The sequence below is a fragment of the Pseudochaenichthys georgianus genome, chromosome 19 (genome assembly GCF_902827115.2).
Source record: "Pseudochaenichthys georgianus chromosome 19, fPseGeo1.2, whole genome shotgun sequence".
NCBI lineage: Eukaryota > Metazoa > Chordata > Actinopteri > Perciformes > Channichthyidae > Pseudochaenichthys > Pseudochaenichthys georgianus.
The window spans coordinates 26,162,419-26,172,826 of record NC_047521.1 but is presented as its reverse complement, the minus strand read 5'-3'; the positions used below and the strand labels follow the sequence as shown (position 1 = coordinate 26,172,826).

Sequence of the window (10,408 nt, the reverse complement as noted above, 5' to 3'; positions counted from 1 at the left end):
TTCTACTTCTTACATGTTGAACACAAATACCTGTACTTTCTACTTCTTACATTTTGAACTCTAATACCTGTACTTTCTACTTCTTACATGTTGAACTTAAATATCTGTACTTTCTACTTCTTACATGTTGAACACAAATACCTGAACTTTCTACTTCTTACATGTTGAACTCAAATACCTGTACTTTCTACTTCTTACATGTTGAACACAAATACCTGTACTTTCTACTTCTCACATGTTGAACTCAAATACCTGTACTTTCTACTTCTTACATGTTGAACTCAAATACCTGTACTTTCTACTTCTTACATGTTGAACTCAAATACCTGTACTTTCTACTTCTTACATGTTGAACTCAAATACCTGTACTTTCTACTTCTCACATGTTGAACTCAAATACCTGTACTTTCTACTTCTCACATGTTGAACTCAAATACCTGTACTTTCTACTTCTCACATGTTGAACACAAATACCTGTACTTTCTACTTCTCACATGTTGAACACAAATACCTGTACTTTCTACTTCTCACATGTTGAACTCAAATACCTGTACTTTCTACTTCTTACATGTTGAACTCAAATACCTGTACTTTCTACTTCTTACATGTTGAACTCAAATACCTGTACTTTCTACTTCTCACATGTTGAACACAAATACCTGTACTTTCTACTTCTTACATGTTGAACACAAATACCTGTACTTTCTACTTCTTACATGTTGAACTTAAATACCTGTACTTTCTACTTCTTACATGTTGAACTTAAATATCTGTACTTTCTACTTCTCACATGTTGAACACAAATACCTGAACTTTCTACTTCTTACATGTTGAACACAAATACCTGTACTTTCTACTTCTTACATTTTGAACTCTAATACCTGTACTTTCTACTTCTTACATGTTGAACTTAAATATCTGTACTTTCTACTTCTTACATGTTGAACACAAATACCTGAACTTTCTACTTCTTACATGTTGAACTCAAATACCTGTACTTTCTACTTCTTACATGTTGAACTTAAATACCTGTACTTTCTACTTCTTACATGTTGAACTTAAATACCTGTACTTTCTACTTCTTACATGTTGAACTCAAATACCTGTACTTTCTACTTCTTACATGTTGAACTCAAATACCTGTACTTTCTACTTCTCACATGTTGAACTCAAATACCTGTACTTTCTACTTCTCACATGTTGAACTCAAATACCTGTACTTTCTACTTCTCACATGTTGAACACAAATACCTGTACTTTCTACTTCTCACATGTTGAACACAAATACCTGTACTTTCTACTTCTCACATGTTGAACTCAAATACCTGTACTTTCTACTTCTTACATGTTGAACTCAAATACCTGTACTTTCTACTTCTTACATGTTGAACTCAAATACCTGTACTTTCTACTTCTCACATGTTGAACACAAATACCTGTACTTTCTACTTCTTACATGTTGAACTCAAATACCTGTACTTTCTACTTCTCACATGTTGAACACAAATACCTGTACTTTCTACTTCTTACATGTTGAACACAAATACCTGTACTTTCTACTTCTCACATGTTGAACTCAAATACCTGTACTTTCTACTTCTTACATGTTGAACTCAAATACCTGTACTTTCTACTTCTTACATGTTGAACTCAAATACCTGTACTTTCTACTTCTCTCATTTCCCAAACAGCTGGTTCCTTTAGTCTGAATGTGTGTTGGTGCGTGGTCATTATTCTTTAGAGTCACTGCGTGCCTATTGGTTGGAACACGATCCGTGTATCCATCACTTCCTGGTCTTCTCTAAAGTAGAGGGACCAATGGAAACGTTGTCATGTTGCCGTTGATCAGCATGGAAACATTCATTAGCTAACAATGACATTATTGTTCTATTAATATAAAGGGAGGTCAGGTACTCTTTAAAACAGCTGCTAGCTATGGGTACTTTTTACTGAAGTACACTTCAAAGCCTCTTTACTTTCACTTGAGTAAAGAAGTTTAGTCAGTACTATTTTTAAACACGAGTATCTGTACTTCTACTTGAGTAAAGAAGTTTAGTCAGTACTTCTACTTTCACCAGAGTATTATTAAACACGAGTATCTGTACTTCTACTTGAGCAAAGGATGTGTGTACTTTTGCGATCTCTGCCATTAACCACCGTCTTTAAACCCTCAGATCCTCAGCGGCTCTTTCTCTCTGAAGAAGCCTCGGGGGACTCTGGACTCTCTGAAGGTGACGGTGAGGGAATTCAGAGAGACGTCTGTGACCGTCACCTCTCCTGGAGCCACGAGCGGCCGCCAGACAGCCTCCAGAATCTTCTCCTCTTCCTCCTCCGGTCTGAGAGAGGAACAGTTCACCCTCTCCTGTCCTGAGGGAGACATTAACACAGAGAGGAAGACTGACATTTATATGATATACGATACTATGACTTTTTTACGACTTTTCTTATGACATATTTTATGATTTTTAAATGGAATTTTATTATATATTGTACATTTTGAATGGCTTTTTTTTTTTTTAAATAACCCATTCAAAACGTTGTATCACTTGGTATACTATGGCTGTCACTGACTTTGTTTATGACATACTGTACTATTTCAGACATTTTCTTTTTGAAAGACTTAAAATTATTTTTTTACGATATACTAAACCTTATTTTTTATGACATTTAAAAAAAAATGTATGGCTTTTTTTTATCACTTCGTAATGTATTTTTATGACATAATATACTATTACTTTTTACGATTTTTTTTGTTTATTTTATGGCTTTTTATAAAATGTCCTAACATACTATAACATTGTGACTCAGAGGTATGTCCTACCAAGGAAGCGTCCTCGACATTGAGGGTTCTGTTTCTGTCTTGTTTCATGTCATTGTGTATTTTGGTTTATTTTTGTCAATGCTATTACTGTAATGGTCATTTTATGTTAGTATCATTATTGTTTTGTCGTCTTTTTTGTATTTATTTTTTATATATAGCACCTGCAATTGTACTCTGTATTTTCTCCTGTTGTTGTGTTACGTGTGGGAAAAACCAATTACCAGAAGAATACTGACACACTTACCATCCAAAGTGCCCTTTGCCATCACCTCCTTTACATCCTCCTCCTCTTCCTCCTCCTCCTCCCCCCGGCCCTCCCAGTCTTCGGCTGTGGGACTCCGAGGGTCGGAGTGAAGGCACGTGAACTTTGACCTCCAGGTTTTGCTTCCTGGATGCTGCTCTGGTGTCTCTCTCCTCCTGCAGGAAGCCAACGAGCGCTCCTCTTCCTCGGGGAGCAGAGAACGAGTCAGAGAGAGACGAAGACGAGGAAGAGGAGGATCGTCCGGAGGCTTGTGAGCGCTGCGCAGATCCATGGTGTAAACTGTATCCTGAATATAAAGCAGAAGATAAACTGGATTACATGACGATTGGTGTGTTTAAAGAAGTATAAAGTATTATTTATTTATGTTACAGGTCTCAGATATATACAGAGCCTGTCTCTGATTGGCTGAAACACCAAACAGATCATTGCAGCATTACCCATAATCCCCTCTGTTTCAGCCCTGTTTCAAAAGTGCTGATTCTCTGTCTGTTACTTTAGATGAAAATAAGGAGCCCCTCCCCACGCCCCTCTGAGAGAGATTTGGTTACAAAGAACACCATAGGCGCTTTCACACCGGAGTACTTTTCCCAGGAATAGTTCCGATAGTTCCTGGGATGTTGCGTTCACACCTTTTTGCAAACCTTTTCACCCCCTTTTCAGTCCCTGCTAGAGAGGTGGTACTTTCCTGGGGAGAAAAAAGTTCCAGTTTCTGATTGGCTGGGCGAATTACAAACCACGCCCCGTAAAACTCGGAAAAGTTTTGTGAAGCCGCCATTGTATTTGCGGGCATTAGCATTATTAGCATTATTAGCATTAGCCCCGCGCACCAACGGAGAGAGACTAACTTATGGCAACACAAAATAAAACATGGGAGCGGTGGAGATGAGGAGGTGTCGGCGTTCTGGCGATTTACTCGGAAGGCTTCAGGGGACTTCTGTCCGGGGACTTCGGGTGGCAGTATACGCCGTGAAGTGGTTTGCGGCCTGCCAGTAAACCCAAAGCAGAAGAAGAAGTGACGTCAGCGGCTTCATTTGCCTAATCCTCCCTCAGGGAACTTATTCCGGTGTGAACGCGATCAGCTCTTAGTTCCATGGGGGAACTAAGAGCTGGCTAAGTACTTGATGTGAAAGCGCCTAATGGTGCTCTAGGAGGAGATTCAGGTGATAAGGTGGGGGGGGGGGTACCTTGGTTGCTGATTGGCTAATGGTTACACAAGCCAAAAAATCGTTATGACATCACAAAGTGGCCAAAATCTGATCAGCTCATTTTCAGACAGGTTTTTATAGAAATGGATCAAAAAGAGAGAGAATCTTTGTTCCTGAAACTTTCAGAGTCTCTTTCCACAGAGGGGACACATGTTGATGTAGAAGAGACATGAAGAAGAGGGGACACATGTTGATGTAGAAGAGACATGAAGAAGAGGGGACACATGTTGATGTAGAAGAGACATGAAGAAGAGGGGACACATGTTGATGTAGAAGAGACATGAAGAAGAGAGGACACATGTTGATGTAGAAGAGACATGAAGAAGAGGGGACACATGTTGATGTAGAAGAGACATGGAGAAGAGGGGACACATGTTGATGTAGAAGAGACATGAAGAAGAGGGGACACATGTTGATGTAGAAGAGACATGGAGAAGAGGGGACACATGTTGATGCAGAAGAGACATGAAGAAGAGGGGACACATGTTGATGTAGAAGAGACATGAAGAAGAGGCGACACGTGTTGATGTAGAAGAGACATGAAGAAGAGGGGACACATGTTGATGTAGAGGAGACATGAAGAAGAGGGGACACATGTTTATGTAGAAGAGACATGGAGAAGAGGGGACACATGTTTATGTATAGGAGAGACGTGAAGAAGAGGGGACACATGTTGATGTAGAAGAGACAGGAACAAGTGGATTTTGCATAATAGGTGACCTAAGTCAGATTTCTACCTGCAGAAAGAGTCTTTTGGCTTTGGGTCCTTTCCTCCTGTGTCCCAATTGTTTCTCCTTCTGCTCTCTAAAAAAACCCAATATATATAAATAATACAAACAAATAATAATAATAATAATAATAATAATAAATATAAACAATTAAATAAATAAGAATAAAATCACTTAATTATTTTATTCTTGGGGCCCCGGACCAGAAGGGGGCCCCAAAAGAATGTAGATTAAGAAGGTCCACAGCAACGACAACATGAAACACCCTTTAATCTACTGCAACGACATGTCGGGAAACCCCCTCAAGGCGGCCCCGTGCATAGCGCCGTAAAATGCTGCTTCTTATTTGAAGTTGTGTTGCCTTGCTCCACTCCAGGGGGGCGTGGTGGTGAAAAGCTGGTTCGAGGGGCCCCCAGTGAATGTTTGCCCAGGGCCCCCACCGACTCTAGGATCGCCACTGCTTATACGTTTACTGTTATTGTTGTTAGCCATTTAAAATAAACAATGAAATGAAGACTTGTGTTTTGGAGCCTTACTTCTCCTCGTAGGCCTTCACTAAGTGCTGATCCAGAATATGCTCCTCTGGTTCCCATGTGCTGTACCTGCGAGATGTGTCCAAAAACTCCATAAATACAGTGTGGTTGACATAAAAAACAACATTTTCCATATTTGTTATGCAGCCACTGTTTGTATGTGAATAACAAACACATGTCCAACTCTCTCATTAGTTTTGAATGTGTAACTTACTTTGGAGGCCATCCTTTCCACTTCAACAGATACTCCACATTCCCCTGTGGAGACAAAACATGTAATTTAGAAGCTAATTCCATAAATAACATCACAGAATATACCGTTTCTTGTCGAATACTGCATCATTGTCCCATCTACATGTGAATAAATAAATGCATTTTTAGTCTTTAAAGGGCACCTATCATGCTATTTCTAGGCAATAGCATAGGTCTCTCAGATATATAAAAATATATAAAAAACATGTCGATGAAGTGCTTTGCTCAAAATACCAAACAGATCACCCATTCCAGCCAAGCCTCATATCCCTCTATTTCACTTCCTGTTTCTAAAGTGCTGATTTGGGTATAAAGCTTTAAAAAGGAGGGGGCTGAGCTCATGCGGGACCCGGCAGCTACTGTCTAAACTAAATGCTGCCGTGATGAAACGCCATATCATGGATTATCAAGGATCTGAAACAGTCTGGAGCTCAAAGGCTTTCTCTCTTGCCGGTTACACCACAAGGTGAGTTCCTTTCTACTTCCTGCTTCTTCACACACATGCTCTCCAGTGCAGGTTAGCTCTGAGTGTTAGCCATGCTAATGTAAACACAGACCATATTACGTCAGCCGACACACACACCAAACATTTCCTGCTCTCTTCCGTCAAAGGAACCATGCAATTTCTTATTTATTTTACGTTTAATTATGGGGAATGATTATGTTCAGAGGTGGTTAACCTGTTTATGTTTGGGTCGGATTCTTTTGTTGAAATGTGGTTTTGAGTTGATTGTGTCACCTGTTGACGGTGAGCCTGTGGGAGGGGCTATGGGGTCAAAAGGGACGGTGTTGGTTCCTTGTATTTTTTCGGACTGTGTCGCTCGGAAGAATGTTGCAATGAAGGCAACAGTTGGGCCATGTTTGGGAGTTGGTTGCAGAGAAGGCATGTTTACTCTAATGAGTGATGGACGGCCTGTTTGTGGATTTTATTATGTTGTAACTTGTGCTGGTTCGCTATTTTTTGTTTTGTTGCTGATATAAATAAAGTTTTTTTGGAGCTTAAACAACCGTCTAAGCCATGTATCGAATGGACGAATTGAACCCCGTCACAACGTCCAAAACAGTCGGGCATTGTTTCTGATAGCAACGTTTCTGATTGGGCCGTGGGTCCACATTTCAGATATGACATCATATCGGACTCAAATCTGGATCAGCTCCGTTGTTCCTCCGTTTTTAGAGATTTGGGTACGGAGGAAAAGAGAGAGGCTTTTACTTTCTGACGCTGCGTGAGTTCCCCGACACACCGGGGACACATGCTGATGTATAACAGACATCAAAAAGTGCATTTTGCATGTAGGTCCCCTTTATCCATCCATCCATCTTCTCCCGCTTATCCGTGGTCGGGTCGCGGGGGTAGCAGTTCCAGCAGAGAGCCCCAAACTTTCTTTTCCCTGGCGACATCAACCAGCTCTGACTGGGGGATCCCAAGGCGCTCCCAGGCCAGCGAAGAGATATCATCCCTCCACCTGGTCCTAGGTCTACCCCTTGGTCTCTTCCCAGCTGGACGTGCCTGGAACACCTCCCTAGGGAGGCGCCCAGGTGGCATCCTAACTAGGTGCCCGAACCACCTCAACTGGCTTCTTTCGACGCGAAGGAGGAGCGGCTCAACTCCGAGTCCCTCCCTGATGACCGAACTTCTCACCTTATCTCTAAGGGAGACACCAGCCACCCGGCGGAGGAAACCCATCTCGGCCGCTTGTATCCGCGATCTCGTTCTTTCGGTCATGAAAGGTCCCCTTTAAATGCTTCAAAATAATGCATATTTTACCATTAAATTCTTGCGTTTTAATGGATCTTTGTGTAGGAGGATATTTCAAAGCCTTTCGAGTAAATCCACTTCCATAATGACTTTATTTGCACCCTTCAGTATTTGTTAGATGACGTTAAATGTTCCGAATGTTTCCCATCCACCAGCCTCTCGTCTCAGAGTTAGTCACCCTCGCTGACATCATCCCATAATACCTTCAGAGGGTGAAGTCACCACATTTCCCGACTTTGTCTTACTCACCCAGTGTTGCAGTCAAAAGGAGCAATATTGGGTGACACCTCAAATAAAAGTGCCCAAATCTTCCATAACATGCAATGGAAATCATGTCATTTACTTGTACTCATAAAGCCCAAATATGACTCTGTGAGCCCAAACCCCTCTAGATCAGGGTTGAACTATAGTGTAAATGTACTGTTTCACGGTTAAATCACCTTTAACTTGAATATCAGGGTGTGTTTTATCTCACAGTTTAACAGCAGTTTGTGGAGGACAGATTTAGTCCACATGTGGTTTCACCTTCTGACTTTCACTTTATACATGAAGCCTCGTTTAAAGCCTCATCTCAAATCATTTACAAAGAGAGGCAATTAAATCTCCAATCTGATCAAATAGAAGTGTATTTAGCTATTTCACTCATTTATCAATCACAATCTAACTCTAAATGTGAGGATAGAAAATACATTGTTTAGACATTTTGCACATAAAGCTTTAATGACCTTCTAGCCGTGGGTATCTTCAGATTTCTATGGGTATAAGCAGGAATCCTGAAGTCAAAAGTAAGACCTTCTTTAAGACCCTTTCCATACATTTTAAGACCTCGTCGCCACTTGGAGTTCTAACCGGTTACCTTGGCGACACACTTTACCTCACATTCACTATATACAGTATTGATTGTCCTTCCTCCTTATCTTCCAACCATTTGGACGCAGACTTGCATTTCCCCATAACGATGTTGCTTAGCAACCGGCGTAAACGGACCTTCGCACTATCAGGCAGTGAGCGTGCGACGTCCTGTTCAGATGACGTCAAACCCAACGGGATGCCATCAATAAACTACACAGAATCTCACTACACACCTACGCCGTCGCCATGACTACATTCAGGCAGACTGCAGAACACAACCTCTCTGGACTATTTATATACTTATTGAAAACAAGCTACAAAATGTAATACCTTGGAAAACGCCGTTTATTACTTTTTAATAGCCTTAATTTTCGCTAAATTTATTTATCAACTTTTAATACTTTTTAAGACCCCGCGGACCCCCTAAGCACAGCGCCACATGTTTAATTTTTAATGTTATGTTACCAGGCACATTATCTTCTAAGAGACTTCCTTGTAGTTTGTGTTGCTATAGTTTATATTTCTACTGATGCCAATTTGAAAAATGCTCTTAAGTTTTCTTGTGGAGCAAAAATAAGAACTGCTTTCATTATACAACCCTGTGTTGCAGAACATATTTCCTTACCTACCTATATGTATGACTTATACATCTGTTCGCAGTCTACATATTTATTTATATAGTATTACAATACACAGAGTTTTATTCCATGTAAAGTATTTAATTGTACATGTTTATAGTTTACTTTTTGCATTTTATTTGCACCATTCTCTTGCACTTCAATTTCTTCTTGCATTAATCTTTATTTACTTCTATGTCTTAAGTATTTTGTATATTACAATGTATGAGGAGCTCGGGACTTCATAGTTCCAATGCCATAACTACGCTTTAGCTATTGTGCATATAACAATACATATAGCCTTTGAAATAAATGCAATTAAAACTTGAATAAAAGCTAGCCTGCCCTAACTTTGGATCTTAGATTAAGCTATAGTTTTGCATACTTCAGAAAGTCTCTAAACTACATTTAATAGTCATACAATGTTAAATTAGAGGGGCCCTCATGCACTTTAAAGGACCCCAAATATCTAGCTGCACCCCTGCATGTGTCAACATATGCTAATTTTGAATGAACGCAACAAACAATCTGCTTTCTCCCAACACTTGACATGATAATCTGCATTCAACACATGAAAGAGACATCACCCTCAAACACTTAGATAACCAGACGACTGCCATTAATCGCTCTGCATTTCATTAGCATGCAAAGTAGCATTCTTAAAATAAGCTCCTAAATGTTGATAAATGTTACCTTCTTAACTCTTTTCTTCAGGATGCACTCCACAGCAAACACCTGCTCCCCTATAGCTGACAGCTCCATGTGTGTTACGTTTTCACCTGTCAAAGTAAAACCTCCCGGTGTGTACAGACCGAGAGAACCGGGAGATGTTAGCGGTGCTTAGGCTGTGTCCTCCCCGTCTATGGAGCGTTATTTTCGGGTCCGTTAACCTGCAGACCCCTCCGCCAGCTGGATGTTTCGGAACAGTGACTTTACAAAATCTGCGACACATCTGCACACCGCTCTGCGCGATCCCGTGTCCGTATGCGCGCTCCCTTGTTTATAATGAGAACGAGCGCGCCACCAGCAGCCTCATGGTTCATTCAGGATGTAAGCAAAAAAATAATAGAAATACAAAAATAAAAATAAACTACATTAATTACTTAAAAAAAGACAAAGATTACGGCGTAAAAATCCAAAGTTGGAAATTAAACAATAAAAAGTAAAAATTACTTTCAGAGGTGGAATAACAGTCTTTGCTTAAATAAAGAGTTTCAAGTACAATTAATATTGAGTATAATCAGCTAAATGTATTTAAAGTATATTTAAAAACCTAGTTGTTATTGTTTAAAGTAACTGTTAGCCAGTTTAATAACAATTATATATAATTTTTTTTGGAAACATTTCAATTTAGATTTTTGAAGCTGTGTATAAAATGA

The 10,408-nt window shown here is 40.0% G+C and overlaps 1 protein-coding gene across 1 annotated transcript; it reads right to left on the bottom strand.

Annotated features, from left to right (window-relative positions):
* Positions 1-1,664: 1,664 nt before the first annotated feature.
* Positions 1,665-9,992, bottom strand: cbx7b (chromobox homolog 7b). Its single transcript, XM_034107981.2, has 6 exons — positions 9,723-9,992; positions 5,764-5,807; positions 5,553-5,618; positions 5,026-5,092; positions 3,066-3,369; positions 1,665-2,367 (listed from the first exon to the last, which is right to left on the bottom strand). The coding sequence occupies exons 1-6, from the start codon at positions 9,789-9,791 to the stop codon at positions 2,171-2,173; spliced, it is 747 nt and encodes a 248-aa protein (XP_033963872.1). The 5' UTR covers positions 9,792-9,992; the 3' UTR covers positions 1,665-2,170.
* Between the last annotated feature and the right edge of the window lie 416 nt (positions 9,993-10,408).